At 33.8% G+C, this 20,906-nt stretch overlaps 3 protein-coding genes across 4 annotated transcripts; 2 read left to right on the top strand and 1 right to left on the bottom strand.

The window, feature by feature from the left end:
* Positions 1-1,704: 1,704 nt before the first annotated feature.
* Positions 1,705-4,338, top strand: LOC103502139 (protein trichome birefringence-like 3). Its single transcript, XM_008465982.3, has 6 exons — positions 1,705-2,071; positions 2,295-2,535; positions 2,628-2,799; positions 3,191-3,390; positions 3,489-3,647; positions 3,801-4,338. The coding sequence occupies exons 1-6, from the start codon at positions 1,867-1,869 to the stop codon at positions 4,132-4,134; spliced, it is 1,311 nt and encodes a 436-aa protein (XP_008464204.2). The 5' UTR covers positions 1,705-1,866; the 3' UTR covers positions 4,135-4,338.
* Positions 4,339-5,086: 748 nt separating this feature from the next.
* Positions 5,087-7,967, top strand: LOC103502140 (protein SCO1 homolog 1, mitochondrial). The gene is made up of 7 exons (XM_008465983.3): positions 5,087-5,324; positions 5,700-5,876; positions 5,977-6,067; positions 6,710-6,922; positions 7,178-7,264; positions 7,351-7,483; positions 7,573-7,967. Exons 1-7 carry the CDS (start codon positions 5,163-5,165, stop codon positions 7,682-7,684), a joined length of 975 nt encoding a protein of 324 aa, XP_008464205.1. The 5' UTR covers positions 5,087-5,162; the 3' UTR covers positions 7,685-7,967.
* Positions 7,968-9,140: 1,173 nt separating this feature from the next.
* On the bottom strand, positions 9,141-19,205 carry LOC103502142 (AMP deaminase). Of its 2 annotated transcripts, none has more exons than XM_008465985.3 (19): positions 18,599-19,205; positions 17,297-17,457; positions 16,988-17,195; positions 16,455-16,633; positions 16,262-16,313; positions 16,052-16,179; positions 15,783-15,962; positions 15,575-15,642; positions 15,277-15,419; positions 14,342-14,403; positions 12,550-12,663; positions 11,955-12,095; positions 11,531-11,683; positions 11,126-11,179; positions 10,939-11,049; positions 10,676-10,849; positions 10,448-10,528; positions 9,926-10,024; positions 9,141-9,793 (listed from the first exon to the last, which is right to left on the bottom strand). In XM_008465985.3, exons 1-19 carry the CDS (start codon positions 18,957-18,959, stop codon positions 9,725-9,727), a joined length of 2,538 nt encoding a protein of 845 aa, XP_008464207.1. In that variant the 5' UTR covers positions 18,960-19,205; the 3' UTR covers positions 9,141-9,724. The 2 variants fall into 2 exon arrangements, with proteins under 2 accessions (XP_008464207.1, XP_008464208.1); XM_008465986.3 differs by having other exon boundaries at positions 17,297-17,474; positions 18,599-18,747.
* Between the last annotated feature and the right edge of the window lie 1,701 nt (positions 19,206-20,906).

Raw genomic sequence — 20,906 nt, 5'->3', positions numbered from 1 at the left:
TGGTTGATAATACATGCCTATAACAGTTATGTGGTCTGTATACTTACTACCATGTTTAAAAGAAAATATTTTAAGTGATCAAGTTAAAAAATGAATACATATATCTATACATGTATATGTATAGATCTCTATATTTATTTATTTACTGTAATAATGTCGATTGACAAGATAATATAATAATACAAATGGAGTCTCAATAATGGTTGTTTTAAATTCAAGTAATTAAATTAAATATTATTAACGTATTCTTCATCTCCCAATCGTTCTCATTAATAGCCATGATTAAAACATCACTAACGAATTGAAATCAAATCACTGCATTCTTTGGTGTGATGGTGGTTCTAAATGATGAAAACTTAAAAGTACTATCCAAATAGAATAATCCATATATCAATAAAAAGAAAGAAAAAAAATCTTTTTCTTTTTTAAAAACATAATTTTCTCCAAAAAAAAAATTTCAACAGACATTTCATCAAACATTTTCTTGAATCTTTTCATCAATATCCCAAAATCCTTTTCTGTTAACATCATTCACACATTCATATGAGTTTAAAAGTAAAATAATAAATAGATAACTTATTGGAAGGAAAAAAAGAACACGTGCTGACACATTAATAATAAATAAAAATTAGGGTATAATTCCATTTGGTTACACTTTAAGTATGATAATTAATTGTATGGCAATGTTTATAAATAATTGTAAATATAGTAAAATCTATCTATGATAGAGGACTCTTCAAACTTGATAAACTTTGAGAACTAAATGTAAATTTTGACATATTTGTAACCTTTTTTCTTTTTGCTTTAAGTTATATCAAAAAATATTTTGAGTATAATTGTAGGATTTGTATCACTTAAAATTTCAAACTAACAGTCGTAGGAACTAAAATCTTAAAAAGAAAAAAGAAACTTTTTTTTATATAAATACAAGATTGGATTTAGAAATAATAAAACCAACTATATTGCTTTATATTAAAATGTGAAATTGTCTCCATTTTTCTTTAAAATTATTTGGAATTAATTACTTAGTAATTACTTTTTTTTTTTTTTTTTTTTTTGCTATTTTTTGTGAAATTTTGAGGTTACATGATTTTTTAGGTGGTTTAATTTTAGAATCTAATGAAAATAGCCAACAAATGGTTTAATAAATCAATTAACCTATTAAAGCTTAGAATAATAAACTGGTATACTTATTAAATTAAAACTTTAATTGTTCGAATTTTTGTAATATAAATTTATCTTTTTACATTAAAATAATATATATATATATATATATATATATATATATTTAAAATGAAGGAATAATTATAAAAGCAATGAATTGAGTACTATTTTGGAGCAGGAATACAATAACAATTTCTAAAAAGAATTCCAAAAGTAGAAGAACTTTGCTGACTCAATAAAAAAAATTATGGCGTACGTTTGTCTCTCTTTTTATTTTTATATTTACACTTTTAGAGAATGAATGTTTGTCTTATACATATAATTAATCTCATAAATTGACCTCAAATCTTAAAAATAAAAAATAAAAATTCTAAATTCACCAAAGTGAAAAGATTCTGAATCTGCTTTGAGAGAGAAATTGACCAATTAGATCTCAAGAAATCAAAACTCAAAATACATAAATTAGGGTATCCAACCCACCCACCCCACCCTTCTTAACCTCCATAAAGAAGAGCTAATAAAACTCAAACCCAACCACACTTTTCTTTAGCTTCACTCCTACTCAAAACACATCCATAAAATATTACCTTAAACTCTCCTAAAATAACCTCCTTCTCTTCTTCATTCTCTCCTCAACCTTTGCTGCTAACTACATTTCTTTTCTATCTTTTTTTCCTTCTTCTTCTTCTTCTTCTTACCTCTATGAGCTTGTTGGCGTCATCTCCCTCGGGCCTCATGGCGAAACCATCGGTCGCCCGACTCAAGCCTCACCTCCCCTTCCTCACTGCCGTCCTCTGTGCCTTTGCCTTCCTTGCTCTCTTCTACACCGAGCGCATCACTTTCTTCTCTTCCGCCTCCATTTTTAAACTCAAGTCGTGCCCTCGAAAATCGACCCCTTTCAAGACAAGTAAGTTCTATTACCTCCCTTATAGGATATTGTTGGAAGAAACGGTATGTTACTCTTCTTGGTTAAGTTCTTTCAATTCTATGTTCATGAATGGAATTGAAAGAATATAACGCTAAACGAAGAGTCACATAAATATTCCAATAGGTACACAGTCAACTAAATGGTCAAATATGTTTGCACTTACAATTACTTCGTCCTTGACCCCTTTACTTTCTTATTACAGGGGAGAAGCCGAAGGCGGAGGAGCAGTGGAGAGACCCATTGACGGACGACCGGTTCGAGTTTGACCCAGAGGAATGCAGCGTAGTGAACGGGAAGTGGGTGTTTAACCGGTCGATGAAGCCGTTGTACACGGACGAATCGTGCCCGTATCTAGACCGGCAAGTGTCATGCGTGAAGAACGGACGGGAGGATTGGGATTACCGGCATTGGGAGTGGCAACCAGATGATTGCAGATTGCCAAGGTTTGAGTTTGTTTTGGTGATGAATTGAAGTAAAACAGTAGAAAGAAAAATTGGAGGATAATATGATATGGAAATTGGTTTGGAAATGACAGATTTAATGCAGAAATTGCACTGAAAAAGCTTAGAGGGAAGAGGCTAATGTTCGTAGGGGATTCATTACAGCGTGGGCAATGGCAATCATTTGTTTGTATGGTTGAGTGGATGATTCCTGAAGATCAAAAATCTCTCAAGAGAGGCCGATTTCACTCTGTTTTTACTATTAAGGTACCTTTTATTAGTTTCTTTAAAGCAAAATTTAATTTTTTTAAAAAAAAAAACTAAATCAAATGGTAAAAAACAAAGCAAATTTGAGAAAATATTTATAATAGATTCTATCCCTAATAAATATTTTAATTTATTCTGTTATTTTTAAAATATTCCAACTTTTAACTTAGTGTTACTTTTAAATTTTTTTTAATTTAATATTAATAATATGTTACCACTCATTCCCAAAATTTGAATTTTATTTTGGAATATTTCGCTATTTTTAAAATACAATAATAAACATCTATAAATATTTATCAATGATAGATGATAGTAGTTTATTAGTGTTTATTTCCCACTATTATTGAATCGAAAGCTTAAATTTAATATATTATTGAATACATGGTTTTAGGAATACGTGGCTACAATAGAGTTCTATTGGGCTCCATTTCTGGTGCACTCAAATTCAGACAATCCCATAATTGGAGATCCAAAGCAAAGAATATTGAGGGTGGACTCAGTTGCAAACCATTCCAAACATTGGGCTAACGTTGACATTCTTGTCTTCAATACCTACGTTTGGTGGATGAGTGGCGTTAAAATTAAAGCCTTGTAATTAAGCTCTCTCTCTTTCTTTTTATAATATGAGTTGTATTTGCTTTTAAGTTATGCAAAAGGAAGTATTATTTTGGATTAAAATGTGTATGTAGATGGGGATCGTTTGAGAATGGAGAAGAAGGATATGAAGAATTTGATACACCAATTGCATATACGATGGGATTAAAGACTTGGGCCAATTGGGTTGACTCAAATGTCAATCCCAATATCACACGTGTCTTCTTTACAACTATGTCTCCAACTCACACAAGGTCTTTCTCTTTACCTTTATCCATTTCCCTTTTCCAAAACTCAAAGATACTATCGACTTCAATGATGTGTCTTGTACTATGTGTTTCAAACTTTTTATTTTCAAAATAGTTCAACACACACTCTAAACATTTCATTATATTATACTAATACAGGAGTATGGATTGGGGGAGAGTGAATGGAAGCAAATGCTTCAACGAAACAAAGCCAATAAAAAATAAGAAATTTTGGGGGAGTGGAGCCGATAAAGGAATAATGAGCGTGGTCTCTAAAATAGTTCACAAAATGAAAGTTCCAGTCACTTTTATCAACATCACTCAGCTTTCTGATTACCGTATCGACGCCCATTCCTCCATCTATACCGAAACCGGCGGCAAGTTACTCACGGCAGAGCAAAAAGCTGATCCTCTTCACCACGCCGACTGCATCCATTGGTGCCTTCCCGGCGTTCCCGATACTTGGAATCAAATTCTTTTCGCCCATTTGTAATATCTCAAAGTTACAAAACCAAATCAAATTAAAACAAAAGTTTGAGCCCCTTTTGGCAAAACATTATACCAAGTCTTGGGAGGATCAAATACAAATTATTTTTCCTTTTGAGGGGTTTTTTTTATGGTATATAATAAGGAATTTGGAATATGGTTTGTCGAAATGTGTAAATTATTTATTTATTGAAAAGGGCTATATTTTCAATTTTGAGTTTTTGTTTTAATTTGATTTATATGATATCGTAAATGTTTAATTTCTTTCTCGTGGTTTTACAACCTTGTTTAATTAGTATATGTTTTAGAAATTTTAATTTATCTCTACTGATAACTCTGGTTATCAGTAGATTTTGTTATATTTGCAAATATTTTTAAATGTTGCTATATATATTAATATATTAACATTGATTGTTATTTATTTGTAAATGTCCTATTTTTTTAAAGATATGTATCCTTTGAATTCAGTTTTGATAAATTTTAGATTGAACGACCAAACCAACCTAAATATATTTAATTTTCTCAAATATATAATCAAGGTGTCCACTGACGACATAGAAAAGAAAAACTACGAACCTTTTTGACAGATTTGAATTGATTTGATGCTAGCACTTTCACGGGTCCTTAATCAAAATTATCCATAAACCAATTTCAAACTGTTAGAAAATCAAAAATCATGATTAGAATTATGTAATAGAAATCATAAGTCATTGTTTTATGATAGAAATATGTATGATAATACTTAACATAATAACAGACTTATAGACTATATAGACTATGTCAACGGTAGAATTTGGAAGTCTATCAAATGGCTATTTTAATAATGATTTAAGCTATTTATGTAAATTTTTTGGATAATTTACATTTTGGACCAGACGTTAATTAAATGGATCCGGCCCATTAAAAAAGCCCATTCATAATGATCCAAAAGCTATCTACATAAATAGCTCGCCGCCTTCCCTCCAATTTCCGGCGACGAGGGTTTCCGAAGGTCATTTCCACATTTCAGGGTTTTACGAGAATTTACAGTTGACAATGGCGACCATTATTTCTAGGAGTGCGAAACGTTTACATTACGCAAACCTCTGTTTCTCTTTTCACCGGATGAGGTTACACTCTCTTTCTCTTTCGCCGTCGACTTCGTCCTCCGTTCTAGCAGGAGCAAATCTTCATGATCGAGCTTTTCCCCTTCATTCGGTTGGTTTCTTCGTTGAAATCATTAACTATCCGCTCTAGTATTCGATCTGTGTTTTGTAATAATGTTTGTCTAGGAGTCGGTTTTCAGTGAAATTTGCACGATACTCGCTTCAATCAGCAAGTTAGTGAATTTTTGTAGGTTGTAAGCTACCTTATTTGGTAGCCTAGAATGTTTGATTGATGATAGGGAAGAAACAATGAGGAATTCTTTTTATAGTATTCCTGGCCCGACGGTACTATGGATTATTTTTCTTTGTTTTCTTATAAATTCTCAAATGTCACCGTCGATAGAGATTATATATATAACGAGAATTGTGTTTAGCATTTCTATTTATGAGTATTTTCTATCTGTTTGAGTTCCATCTTCTTCCTTAGGGGCTTGGAATGAACTTTTTAGCTACGTATATGAGGCGGCTTTATAGTACCACTTCTACTACTGCTGATTCTCAAAGCCCAGCCTCCGAGAAATCGGGAGAATCCAATTCTAGTGAAGGGGATAAATCAGGGAAATCAAATGAGGGCCAGGATGCTGGAAAACCTGTTCGTGGTGGGGTATGGTTGCTTTTTTCTTTTCGAATGAGCTTTCTATAATCATCTATCGTCTTCCTCTTGAAATTTGGTCGTTTAGTGTTGATCGATCCTCTCTTTGCAGCCGGTATCATGGCTGAGTTTTCTTTTGCTGGTTGCTACTGGAGCGGGATTGGTTTTCTATTATGACCGGGAAAAGAAACGTCATATTGAAGGTAGACTACTATGGTGAGTGCCTGAGTGGAATAAATATTCTTCCCCATATTTTCTAAGAGAAGAAAATCTTCCAAGTAATGTTAATTCGAAGAGGTCTTTTGAACAAACAAAATGTTGGGGTTTGCCCTTCAATATATTGTATATTCCTATTGTTATTTCTCGTGTTTTGTTGTCAAACCATAGCATGGCTTATAACTGTTAGTATTATGTAGTAGAAAATTTTCTATTAACTTTTCCTTCTAATACAGACACGCGAGCTGGTCCTATTTAGTATTTTGTACCTAGGTGCTACTCATATGAAATGAGACACTTGAATGACCTGAACAGTTTCTTTTGTGATGTTGCTGCATTCATTTGGGTAGTTAATTTGTTTCATGGTTCATTCCCAGCTTCATTATTCGATATCATCTATTGTCTTGCTCCGAGTGCATTTTTGTTAGTAGTTATAATTTTTAGGAGCTGGAACTATTCATTAAGGGTCAGGTCACCGTAAAATTTAATGCGACACAATAGCAAGACTTATGGGTTGTTTTTAGCAGTTGGGGCATAATTTTTTGCTTTAGATTGTTCATGTGCAGTTTAATTTCTATATTGTTCCTTCCTATCTGCATTCATGGTTGACATTCTTCTGAAATTAACAGAAATAAACAAAGCTTCCACAGAAGTGAAACAAGGACCGTCAGTTGGAAAAGCAGCTATTGGGGGTCCATTTAAACTTGTCAATCATGATGGGAAGCAGGTCACAGAAAAAGACTTTTTTGGGAAATGGACATTGATATATTTTGGCTTCACCCACTGTCCCGATATCTGCCCAGATGAGCTACAAAAGCTAGCTGCTGCAGTTGATAAAATCAGTTAGTCATTTGTTCTTTCACTCATCTCAGTCCTGAAAGATCTATTTTCGTCAGCTTATTGTCCCATGTCTTGTTTTTTGCAATTGAAAACTATGGACCTGTGAATAGATATCTCAAAATAATTCATATTATTTGTTTTAAAACAGGGGACTTTTCTCAGCTAGTCTTCCATAAAATGCATTTGTCTTTCATCAATTAACAAAATATGACATTTAATTTATTCTTAGCAAATTATGTTTGTTTATTGTTTCACAGAAAAGGCAGGAATAAAAATTGTGCCTATTTTCATCTCTGTTGATCCTGAGAGAGATACGGTAGAACAAGTGCGGGAGTATGTCAAAGGTGTGTAGGAGTTGGTTTGCAATCTGTTAATGCCAATTGTTTTGACAATAACAAATTAATATATAATCTTTTCTCTAATGTTACAGAATTCCATCCGGACTTGGTTGGCCTTACTGGGACTTCAGATGAGATACGAAATGTGGCTAGAGCATATCGAGTTTATTATATGAAGACGGAAGAGGAAGACTCAGATTATCTCGTCGATCACTCCATAGTGATGTAAGTGCAAGTTCTTCCAGTTTGCTTGAACACAAGTCTGTGATCATATGTTAAGTTTTATCACAATCCGATCGGGAAATTTTGTGCAGGTACTTAATGGGTCCCGAGAAGATGGAATTCGTAAAATTTTTTGGGAAAAACAACGACGTTGATTCGCTGGCAGATGGTGTTATAAAAGAGATAAAGCAGTACAAGAAATAGAAAGATTTTGATCAACCAAGTTCAGTTATACAACTTCAATACGGTTAGCTGATATTTGAACTTGTTACTTTTTACTCTGAGTATTTTCATCGCTTGGTTTTCACAGCATTGCTGGCTTGTGTGGACTCACCAGGTTGATGGTATCTACAACAGGCTTGCGTTAGTTATTGATATTTGTTTTGTCTTGGTTTCTCTTTTTCTTTCACCAAGCACTTCTTGAACATTGATCCCAACTTATTTTGATAATATATATGCCATTGGCATACTGTTTTAGCGATTTGAACCCCTTCTTTACAAGTTCTGAATCTCAGCCTTTCATACTATTTAGTTACGGAAGTCTTGATTTTCATTGTTAATTAGAAAGAATTGTTGTTATTCAATGATTTAATAATAAGAGTTCACTATTCTTGATGTATAGATTCAATGTGGAGAACTATATATAGTTTATTCACCAAATTTTCTTTTGATGGCAATGACTGGCTTAATTTTCATGCATCGGCCAATTAAAAAGAATGAAACCTCGTCCTTTTTTTCAATTTTGTGCGAAAGAGTTTAGAATTTGTATAAAAACTGGTGGGATTAGCCACTGAGATTGATTGATTATGGGATGAGACATGAACAATGGGAGCAGCCAACGTTTGTTTATTATTTGCTAATCTTCAAAATAAGTTTCACTTTCGTGTTAATGTCACTTCCTCGTTTCAATTTCTTAGAATCTAATCTATTCAACCGAAACTTGACACGGTTTTCGAAGACTATAATGAGGAATTGTCTACTAACCCAACTCAACTAATGTTTAGATCATAAATGCGTTCATTGTAGTCATTATAGCCAAAAGTTAACATGAATTTATTTTAAACACTCAAAAGAGCTACAACCAAGTTTAGATCATATGTGAATTTGTTTGAAGATAATACTAAAGCTGGCAAAAATCATTCATAATTGATCCAAAATATCTTTTCAACATTCTCTGAAATCACCTTAAAATTCAACCTAATTGTTGTATCATTCTGTTTCTTTAGAAATATCATTCGAAATTTAAAAGCTTGTTTATTAATAATTATATTCTTATTCTTCGTAAAGATTATAGATTTTAATCCACAAAAGATCTAGATCTTATTCTTAGTGAAGACCTTAGATTTTAATCCACAAGAAGTTAAAATATAGACCTTATTCTTAGTAAAGACTTTAGAGTTCAATCAAAATCTAACCCTCACGATTTTATAGAACTCAAATAATTTCTGTAGTAAAATAAATTCTCCACTGCGTTACCAAACTACAAAGACTACCATTTTGAGGTTATCATAAATACTAAATCCTGACTTTGAGTATCCATCCCAACTTTTATAAAGACACATGGTCAAATAACATTTAACTGTTATAAGATAACTCTTGAATACCTTCACATTTACATCCAAGGCAAACTCATCCCTCTTTACGTTTTAGATCAACCAAATTGGTAAATGAAATTAGAGAATTCCATTATAGAAAGTTGTTCATCCAGCAATGCCATTGTACATTATCACAAAATCATAACTTATAGATTTATATAAATCCAATGATAAGTCAAAATTGGATTTAGAGACGGGGCCGCCCTTTGTCCCTTCCAACTAAGGAAAAACATTTTAACCTTATTGTCACGTTCTCTTATTATTCCCCACCATAATTGATTATTTAGGATTACTACGTATGTATATATATATTCATATATCTTAGTAGATTGTCTTAGGGATCTAAACTGCCCCATCTCTGCCTAATAAGTGTTATTTTGTCATACGACCAACGTTAAAATTATGTCCACATCAAAGCTTCGGCTAGACATACCCTCACTCAGGCTACCATTTCCAATTTAATTTGTATGTACTTTTCCTTCCCCCAACTTCAGAGTTCTTCGTTTGAGTTGCGCAACCACATCATTTATCGAAATCCACCTTTCTTTGTTGAGGCAATCAAATGACTAATCCAAATAATCGACGAACTACCACCTGAAATATCACACCTATTCCAGTGTGGTCTTCTGAAGTGCTTCTCCAGTGCTCATCACTTTTCTATCTCGTCTGAAATGTCGGCCTTTCCTAGATAAACCAGCTGCATTTCCTCTCTCCAGATCTTTGTTTTTCGTATCATTTTTAAAGAGAGGAAGGAAAAGAAAAGGGGGATGAAAGTGTTAGGCGATGATGGAAATTTTTCAAATGAGGGGGAAAAAGAGGGGCAGTGAAAGAGGAAAGAAAGGGTACATACCGTGTCACGGAACTCGACCCTAATGTGTGGCACATTCGTTCTGTGAATATCGTTTCCTGCAGGTCCTCTCTTGTAATATTCTTTTCCAATCCAATGTGACTGCAACAAAAAGGTTATGGTTAAGTTCGAGCAGGCTTTGATAAATGCTGCAAACGGGTCCAGTAAACTAAAGAAATTTGAAGATCTCAATGATTCTATGAATTTGAATTTGAGAAAATGCACATTCACAACGAAGTATATTGATGATCCAAAGGAGTCGTTCTACAGCCAGGGTATTTACACCTATAAAATGAACCCAACCGATAAAATAGATCCTATTCGTTTATGGCCGTTGCTGCTGGTTATCTTTCTTCGTAGTGAGATCACAAAATTAACGTTGTCCATTGAACATATTTTAGACCACAGTGGGATGCATCATATGCGGGTGGAGGAATTAAGAAAGTATTTTCTCTTAATAATTCATATTATATGGGTGGGGGATTAAGTAAAATAATATATATAGCTCCAAAGTTCTGTATGTACCTTCAGAGCATGAGAGAAACCTGATTGGTAGACAGAATTGCGAGCTATTTCACATAGATCACAAGAACTTAGCTTCCAGAGCTGTATAAAGCAAACAATTAAAAACAAAAACAAAAGTCTTCGTTAAATCTGGTCCACCTTGTAATGCATGAAAGTACAGAAATGAAACCACCTTATATATCTCGGAAGAAAGTTGAAAGGGGTATGGTCAAGGAACGATAAACTCACCGAAGCAGCTATGCTATATTCTTCGACCAGAGGCTCTTTTGTAAAGTGGATTTGAAGAGGATCGTCAGTGGAAAGAGAAACATTTAGACCACGAGAAAAAAACACAGGAAATGGATTCCGGTGATAGTCCAAAAATAGGGAGTTGTTGCTAAGTGGAGACATAGCCAGACCGATCTGTTGATGTATGCATGTTCAAAATAAGAGACAGTAACAATAGAAGTCATGTGAGTTTAATGGGAAGAAATTGGTGTCTGCTTCATTACCTGTGCTAGATAATACAAATATTGAAGCACTGGGGATTTTCTCAAATTGATTCCATGTGCAATGCTATGAGCAGTTAGGAAAGTTGCAGCAAGGTGGTCAATATCGCCAGCCTGAAAAAGGAGTCTATGCATTAGTTGAACATAAAAAAAAATGTTTGCATCGAATATGAATAAATTTTCCACGTACCTCCCCAGAATGTGGACGAAGGTTTATAGTGGTCATGCCCTTTGATTCACGAAGCTGAAAAGAAAATTCGAAAGATTACATTATAACCATTAAAAAGCTTTAGCATGGAAAAAGCACACACCATAGCATTTGGTCTTGATATAAAAGCAAGAAACATTGAGAAAGCCGGAAGGGTGAGGAATAGAAATACATCTAAAACGCTACCCCTAAAAGCAAATTTATTTTGTGCCGCACAGAATATAATTTATTTTAAAAAAGACTCGTCTAAAGTTGTAAAAGCAAGTACAAAATTTTTAAAATGGAATATTTATACTACATTCAAGTAACGGACTGTCATTTACTTTTGGAATTTGATAAAAGATATGGCACAAGATAACGAGTTCAAGAACATTTTGCGTCATAAACCTTGTTTAGAGTGTAGAGATTGGCATAGCAGTAATAGACATAGTATGAGAATGCAGGATTGAAGACGTTTGTCCACTGAGCAGGCGTTGGCATGTGCTTGGTAGGGCGTCGTTCAGATTTGCTCTCATCATCAACCAAATCCAAACCAACAACCTGGAACGTTCGTAAAAGAGAATAAATTTAAAATTTTTGGCACATTCTGTCAACGATTTTATGGTGCCTGCAACGTAGGTTACTTCCTCATAAAATACATAAAACATAAGTTACAATGGCAGAATAAATGAGAACACAATTTTGTTGACAATGATTTCAGATATAACCTTACCAAAATCCATTGGACATATTTAGACACCGTCATCGTTTAAAGAATAAAATGATAAGCTCCAGTAAGATAAGTTAAAAATGCTTTTGGGAGATAACAGACCTGTTTCAAGAAAACATGCAACTGCGGATGTGAATCTGGATCCACCGTGACCTCAAATAATGGAAGGAAGATGTTGTCAAGAATGTTTTGAAATGAAGTCACGATCCCCATTTCCTTGTACACATTGTAAAGTCTTGGCAGCTGAAACGCAAACCATAATAAAATAAGATAGAAACAGATAGCATCTAAATTTAGATCATCGGGTACAAAAGTGTAACAAGTTTCTGAAAAGAAAGCACTTCTCAGTGTCCCTTGTTGATATGTACAGAAAGAGGGATGCTAGATAATATAGTAACACCATTTTGAACTTACAAACTAAAAGATAGTGGAATTCATAGGATACCAATGAAGAAAATTTAAGTTCCTTAATGAAGCATAAAAATTATAAACCAAAGAAACCAAATTTTCACAAACAGTGTTTGGTAAAAAGTCAAAAACTATGACATAAAGTTGGTGATTGATAATTTTTGAAGAAATAATGCAACTTAGAGAACCAATTACAGTAAACCAGAACCAAATTTGACATGACAAGCCGGGCATATATGATAAGCCAAAAGGATCCCTTTTTCTTTTGTGCTTTTGAAGGCTGCATTACCTGGATCAACCATACAACGTTCTCACTGTACAAATCATTGTTAATTATCCAACTTGCAAGTTGATCCCATTCACTTTGCTTCCTTCCATATATAGATATCCGATATTCAGCCATCTGCACACGAAAAAAACATCAAATATGGAAAGAAAGTAGGACGGACAATGTATTGTTTTCAACAACACTAAACTTGCATACAAGCTATCATGAATTTGTTTTTCATGCATCCACATCATCTAAAGATTCATATGGAGCCATAAAGCTGGCTGTTAAAAACTTTGTACCAATTTGTAAGTTCATGAGCTTTTTTAATTATTCCATAAATGCTCACAACCCATCGAGGATATTCTGATGCGTCAGAAGGATGCTGCAACCTATCAACTATCAAGGAACAGCAATGTTTTTTTCTAAGTTGGTCTGTATGTCCCATTCCTTCTTTTCTCCCTGATTTTTTCATTTTTAATGACAGAAATACAAACCCTCTGACATGCTTACTCCATATCATAGAACATGCAATTTTTCAAATACTGTACATGGTCCCAGGACATACGTATCACTAGTATTAATTACTCTCCTGTTCTTTTGTACCAAACCTCCCACATCTAGTTAAATGTCCAAAGGGTGCTCCGTAGATACAAAATTTAGAATGGTTAAATGAGTTAGGAAATGTCTTGTCCACTGATACTTGAACTTCACCAAATCAAGATAGAAGAAAAGATTAGTACTTGGAGCAGGGCGGAAGTAAAATTTTACTTCTCTTCAAGAGTTACAACTTAGGTTGGATTTTTTGTTGGGTTCCTTGGTTGAGGATGAATTAGACAGGCAAGCTTCATCTCCTGAGAAATCATTCGTTTTTCAACAAAATAGGAATCCCCTGAACTCTGTTTCCTTTGCGAAGTTTATCAAATAGCAGTCTGCTCAAGTTTCTGTCCGAACTTCTTGAATAGTGGACCAGTTTCAGAATACCTTCTGGAGACTTTCCTTTTGTTGCATTTTACTCCTCCCCCGTGAAAGAGCCTTAAGTATTAGTGCTGATGGCGAGCTTTCATATGTAACGGTGGTACGAGTGGAGTTCAACAAAAGACTGTAAATGAAACCCCCTTGGAAACGCTTTCTTTAAGATAAATGAAAGAATACAAAACGACAAACAAAAAGACAGCCCAACAACAAAGGCCAAACACCTAACTGAATTGCAAAACCATTTTGGTGTGATGTTTTGGGTTGTCCTAAGCGTATCCCCTCCGATTGTCAGACTTACAGCACACCCATGGAAGTAATTCTGAATTCCCTTTTTGAAGTAAAGTTACCATGGCAAGCCAATTTTCTATCAACCTTTAGATACATCTGGTTCAAAACAAACAAGAGAATTTATGAGGCGTAGAGGACACTTGGAGGATGTCTGGAATCTGTCTGTTTGGATATCACCCATTTGATCTTTTCTTCAGAGTCTTTTGTGATTTTTTCTTTTTCTTTTATTACAAATTACTAGATTTTTTTTCTTGTAACTTGTGTTGGTTGTATTTACTTTCTTCTAACCAGCCCCAACCCCTATCATGTTGGGGCTAATGTATCAAACGTAGGAAGTTGACATTAGACATTACCAAAAGCAGCGACATAGTCGAACCATCAGTCAGTGCTTTTTTCCCCTTCCTCTAACATTCATGCTATGTACACATTTACCAAACTATACAAGAGATTGAAAATATACCTAGAATATGCTAGAAATTAATCCAGGCCATAAAGCAAATGAATTTGGAATAGTATATCTAACTTTAAAGAAGGAAGAATGATGCACCTGATATTTACTTGCAGCAAGATCAGAAAATACTTGTTTGGTCAGCTCACCAAGGAAACGCCCTTCAAAGAGATATCCATCAGAAATATAAAAAACTTATGGAATGGAACTCTAGTAAAGTTCCTTAAGGATTCCAAAGGGATGATACGCTAATCTATAGAACCATTTACAGCCACATTTTGGTAATTTAAACCAGCAACAAAACACTTGCATGCTATCATGATCCATTGATGAAAGGACGGCCAGACAGACAAAGGATGAGTATAATACGCATGTAGGGAATATGAAACTATTTTAAAGAAGAAATGCATGAATATTATTATTAAAAACTTAATTTTCACAAATCATTTATTTATCTAGTTAATATCAGATCCTGTTCAAGTAAGGTCATGTAAATTTTTTTTTTCTTTTTTACAACCAATAAGATTTATAATCCATGAAACTACAATGCAAATATTGTGGTGTAGGGAGGAGTGGTTATCTTGTAATTGGTCTCTTGGAGAATAAGGGAGAGATTGGGAAGTTCTTGAATCCCACCCCCCACCCCCCAAATGTAGATAAATAAAACTGAGGCTAAAGGCTTATCATTTCTTCCTTGATAAAGTTTAGTTTACATTTATCTATTGTGCCCCTCATAAAAGAAACCCATACTTTCTTCCGCTTAACTATTGCACTTCAATGCACCTTGAGCTTTAAAAACCATCAAATTTCCACGGGCAAAAGAAGAAAGAGAAAGAACTTCCATCAAACCATTGAAAAAAACCATCACATCTACTGCAAATGCATTGTTTTGGCTTGCAGATTTTAAATTCTCCTTGGCCCAAATCCCAAAATTGACAACCAAATATGCAACAAAGAAGACTGTGCAAACAAAATCAAACATCACAATATTCTCATGTCAAATCTAGTAGTTTAATAAAGTAAGCAACATATACCTTGAATTAGATTGTCCTGCTTTAGGAAGATTTCCCTTAGTCTACTTTGACCACAGGGGTTGTACTTAAGATTAAACTTATCGAAGCGGTGAAATGTGCTCTTGTCAGCATGAACATCCAAGAGGTCAACATTTAAGTCATACCTGTTCTCCATATGTTTTGAAATCAATATTCCAGGCTTGGACATATTTAAAAGAAGTTTGAAGTTGATAAAATCACTATCTCTTGTTTTTCCTTTTTGGAAGTTGGATATAAGTGTTTCTACATTATCGAAGAAAATGGATAAGGAAACACTTACCCAGATAAGTCCAAGCTCTCAAAAACTTCTTTCAAGGTCAAATATGTACCATCCCGAAATATTACAACCTAGGTAGAGGAAAATAATATAAGAAAGAAAACACCTAGATGCAGTTTACCAATTCACTTAGATGTAAAGCATCATTCTTACAATCATAATAGAAACAGGAATAAACACTAGTCAATAAATCAAAAGTCCCAATCATTACCTCATCAGGCTCTTTTCTCAATTTGGACTTTATAAATCTTAAGAGATGTTTCTGATTCATGCAAGCAGAGTGATGAACATGAGTATCGACTTTCCTGACATTGTAAAAGTCACGGTGTGGAGCACTTTTTTGAGCCAGAAATTCCTTGTCGGCATTAAGCATCAGATGAAGATTGAATTTCTGAATGACATATATGGGCTTATTATCAAGGATGCAAAATGGAAAATTTAACAAACATTTCAATAACTAAAGCACTATAGGACATATACCTGTTCAAGAAGATTCAGTCGGCGATGGCACAGAGTTCTAATGTTTCCTGCTGCAGTGACTCTAAGTATGTGATGAAGATCGGTAAAGAAGGTGGTTGCATCAGCAACAGGAAACAGCTCTTCCTTTGCTGCAAATAATTTAAATAAAACTCATAAGAAGAGCAAATAAAAAGAGACATCAGAACTTTGTGTGGACTTTCATGTTCTTACAATCTTTGTCCGCATAGACGTGAATGACCCCATCTTGCATCTCAAAATAATGCTGCAAAAAGAAAAAAAAAATCCAAATAAGAGAAACAATAGAATAAAAATGAATAACTATGAGAACAAGGTACGTTTGAAGCAAAATTGGTAACGTGCAGCACAACATACTAGAGTTATTTGTCAATGATGAAACACTCACATCAGACTTGCCCTCGGAAGTGTATTGAAATGGATCAGGATTAGGTTTTGGTGTACTGGGGTCAGATATGATTTCTTTCTCCCATGGAGCAACAGCTTCACTGAATACATATCTTTTCCGCATCTCAAGGCACTCTTGAAGAACCAGATACGATTCTACTTCATCAGGTAATGGTACCTCTAGAAAAGCACCAGACAAATAGAAGCATATTAAAAATAAAATCTGCATGAATGTCAGAAAAAGAAAATGCAAGTCAATTGTACTTCAACTATTGACCACTGAGCTTGCATATGAACAAAATCCCTAATAATCCATCCAACACAATAAACAAAATGGCATGCTTACCTCAATTATAGAAGACATAATATTACGTCTAACAATCACTTATACATAACATAAACAAATAAGACCATGCTGCCATGTTAAGCACCTTACAGTTATGACTGTATAGTAATATTATCTAAATATAAGGGAAAATCAAGAAATAAGTAAAATAAAGAAATAAGTAAAATAAAAGTTTCAACTAGCAATACCGGATGGGGTAATGTTGAGCCGTACAAAAGTTTCTTGCTCAGGCTCTTTCCTCAAAATATCAGCTGCAATTGGATCGGGCTGAACACCATGTAGATCGCCAGATATACTATGAGATCGAATCATACTTGAAGCAGCCAAAGCAATCTGCTCTCCGTTGGCATTAATGTGATCAGGAAGATTTTCAAATATACCCTTACATTCTGGACCCTGCACGTGGGGGTTAAACACAAAACTGTAAGTACTGCCAAGCACCAAAAACCATTAGGTGTCAATGAAAATAAGAGCATGCAAGGGAGTTGAGTACTCACAGCATTGCCATTAGCAAGCAGATATCCTGAACTTATTTTAGTATCCTCTGTCATATTATCATCTTCATCATCCGACCCTTCAACGCTCTCAAATGCACTCGTACTTGCAATGGGGGACTTAGGGGAAGTAGGCCTCATTGATCTCTTGGTAGAATTTTTACCTGATACAAATGATTGTCTGGAGGGATAAGTACATTAATAAACGTTGTCAGCCTTTCAATCTTAATATTGATAGATGAAAAATAAAGTCAGAAAAATTGCAAGGATAATTCAGATAATCTGGAGTCCTCCTCCCGACAGAATGAAATCATGGGTTTCGAAGTTGGAGTTGTAAATACCTGAGCCAAAAAAATAAAAAGTTGAATTAACCCATTCATGCTAACTATTTTTCAGACTAGTGGAAAATCCATGGGTTATCCATATCCTTGGCATTTCTTAAAACAAAGACTAGAAGTAAAGTGAAATTATATTTCCAGAATGAAACCAAAAGGAGCAAATTGCCTTAGCCCATGAGTGATTTCCTGCCAAACATTGACAAAGTTGATACCTATACCATCTCTCTGTTGACTGGAAAACTTAGATTACCAAGTTTGTTAAAGATTCAGGCTTTATCTCTTTAATGAGAAAAAGTCAAACTTTATCACGATCCATTTTCTATGATTTGAATAATCATATCAAATTCTTTCAATAATCTAAATGGTAAAATAACCCGTTTTTGTTCCAAAAGAAGGGAGAAAAGAAATATCAAGATAAGCATGAAAGAATCACAAATAGTCTCAAGGTTAGCAGGTTATGTAACAGCCATGCAGAAAGTTTTAGAAAGACAAGATTTATGAACTGGATTCTGAAAAACGCGACACGAGACTCCTTGGATTACATGGCCTAAGAATTAATCAACTGAATAAGACCCTCAAATACGGAAAGAGAAAGCTCATGACCTTATAGAAGCGCGCCGTCTGCAATATTATGGATCATATGAAGATCAAAATACTACTAATTTGGAATCTTATTAAAAAAACAGATTCATCAGAACTTAATAGTTAATCATGATTATAAAGCCAAAAACAATACATCAGCCGTATAAATTGAAACAAAGCAGTGACAACCATCCGTCTCGATTATTTTACAACCAAAGGCACCATAGAAGCATCCAGTACAAGTAGTTGTCAAAAAAAAAAAAAAAAAAAAAAAAAAAAAAACAAAGCATTCCCGTACAAATCCAACAAAACCATGAAACATAAACCACTACACACCACCGAATAGTTTTTAAGCATTCAAAGCAGAAATCCATAGAATCCTTACCTTCAGGGAGTGTATGTAACCTTGGGAGCCCAGCCGGAATCACATCCAACAGAACCTGTCCATTTCGTTTATCATCACCATCAGCAGCACCGGAAATAGCAGTAACATCCGGCAACGAAGCGGAGGCTCTCCGATTATAACCAGTCCCCTTCCGGCGCACATGGTTTCCACGCTGCTTCTTGGAATGCCTGGGTGACTCAACATCCAAATTATTATCATCTCGCTCTCTGTCTCTCTCAACAGTCTTGGCAAACTCCAGGAGCTGAGTTAGGGTTTTCCGGTGCATATAATACGCGGAAACAGCAACGACGGAGGCTCCTATCAGAGCGGCCATGGCCATGTGCAAAGGATAAGCATCCATTGGAGTTTGGTACGAGAAAACGATGCAAAGTTGTGAATCGTTAGAAGGAGAGGGCCAAGAAGAGCAATGAAGGAACCGATTTGTTCGAGTAAATGAAGGCTTTGGTTTGATATTTATAGAGGGAGGAAGAGATATGAAAGAGGCTGCTACATAAACAGAGAGAGAGAGAGAGAGAAACAGAGAGAAAGGGAGAGAGAGATTTACACTATCAGCTTTTTTTTCTTTCTCTCTCCTACTCTGCCCTTTCTCCCATTTTCTTTTTACATTTTCTTTTATATATATATATATATTTCCAATTAGGGTTTTTTTTCGTTTGTTTTTCCTTTTTTGTTTTTTCTTTTTTTCTTTTTCTTTTTCTTTTTTTTGGCTCGTAAAACGTACATGTGGGTAAATTCATTTCCCTTCTAGATAAATGTTATTTTTCTATACTTTTTCCATTACTTTTAAAATGTATATTTTATTCTATAATATAAAATATAACAAACTCAAAAACAATTTTGAAAATGAAAAAAGTCTATCGATCCACAATAAAAAATATCATAAATGTCCCAATCAACGTGCAATTAATGGGCAGCATGTAATTGTCATTCTAAACGATCATGATACGTGATTAATGTAGGAAATGATATACGATCGTTGTAGATAGTACGAACACAATCGTGTAGGCTTTTTTAACGATGAAAAATGCTTCAAATCAACCACCACGTGCTCAAGACGACGCGAAGCGGCCGATGTCCTCAAAATTTGTTAGTTTTTAAAATAAAATTGAAGTCACTACCGATCTTTTTTACGACTAATTGGACATTGAAATATAGTAAAAACTTTTAAATAAAATCATAAAAAAAAATGGTCTGCGAATACTAGGGTTGAGTTCGGGAGTCATTTGTGTATAATGAAGGTGTTAGCACCCACAACACTCGTTTAAAAAACAATGGTCAAATTCCAAATCTTGAATTGAAAATATTTTTAAATTTCTTTGAAAACTAATGTCTTATTTTACCCTTATTACTCCAATATTTGAAACAATGATCTCATCAAATAAGTAGAAAACATTCCATCAATTAGATTATAATGAAAAAAATCTTCTCACATGAAGAAAGTGAGGAATTAGTACAATTTCTCAAAATCCGTCATCAGAATAGTCTTCTAATAAAGAGATTTTTTTTTTTGAAACATCGATTAAAATCACTTTTTCTTAGGATCGAATATTGAACTCCCGAAGATATGATCCCTCGTCTCAAGAATTATAAGAAATCAGACTTCCAAATTTGCTAGATTCGGTCATAGGATTTCGTTTAGGAAAAACGATATAAGTTATTAGAAAATACTTATTAAGAAACCTTATGAATCATAGATTAAATTTTGAACGTTTGAAAAACATTAAGGATAAATTTGTAATTTACGAAAATATTTTAACAATTTTATGGACTTTTTATTTTTGTTACACGGTCCGTAAATATTTTATTGTTTTTTATAAAGATTTTTAGAACAAAATTAGTAGTTGGGACTAAGAAGTGTTTATAAAGGAATAAAGATAAAAATGAAATACATTTATACGTTAGATGTACAAAGTTAAAAATCTTAAAATAAATTTATAGTTAGAAACATGTTTTTAATATATCTATGATATCCTTCCACTCCCTTTCGGAATGATAGTTATTATAATTTATGATTATCAAAGATGATAGAGAAAAAGTAGTCAATTATTTAGTAAAGAGAGATTATTAAATAGTATTTATTTGATTGTAGTTATAGAAATAACCATATGGAGTTTGCTTCATCGATTTCAATTTTAGGATGTGTTTGGAAGGATAGTTGACGTATTGATTTCAAAAAATAAAAAATTATTTTGATAAAATTGATTTGTAAACAATTAAATTTATGCTTTTATATAAAATTCTTGAAAGTGATTTTTCATATATTTAGAATTGATTTTCAATTATTATA

This window comes from Cucumis melo, chromosome 8 (genome assembly GCF_025177605.1).
Source record: "Cucumis melo cultivar AY chromosome 8, USDA_Cmelo_AY_1.0, whole genome shotgun sequence".
In the NCBI taxonomy this organism is placed as follows: domain Eukaryota; kingdom Viridiplantae; phylum Streptophyta; class Magnoliopsida; order Cucurbitales; family Cucurbitaceae; genus Cucumis; species Cucumis melo.
This window is presented reverse-complemented; position numbering and strand designations above follow the sequence as displayed.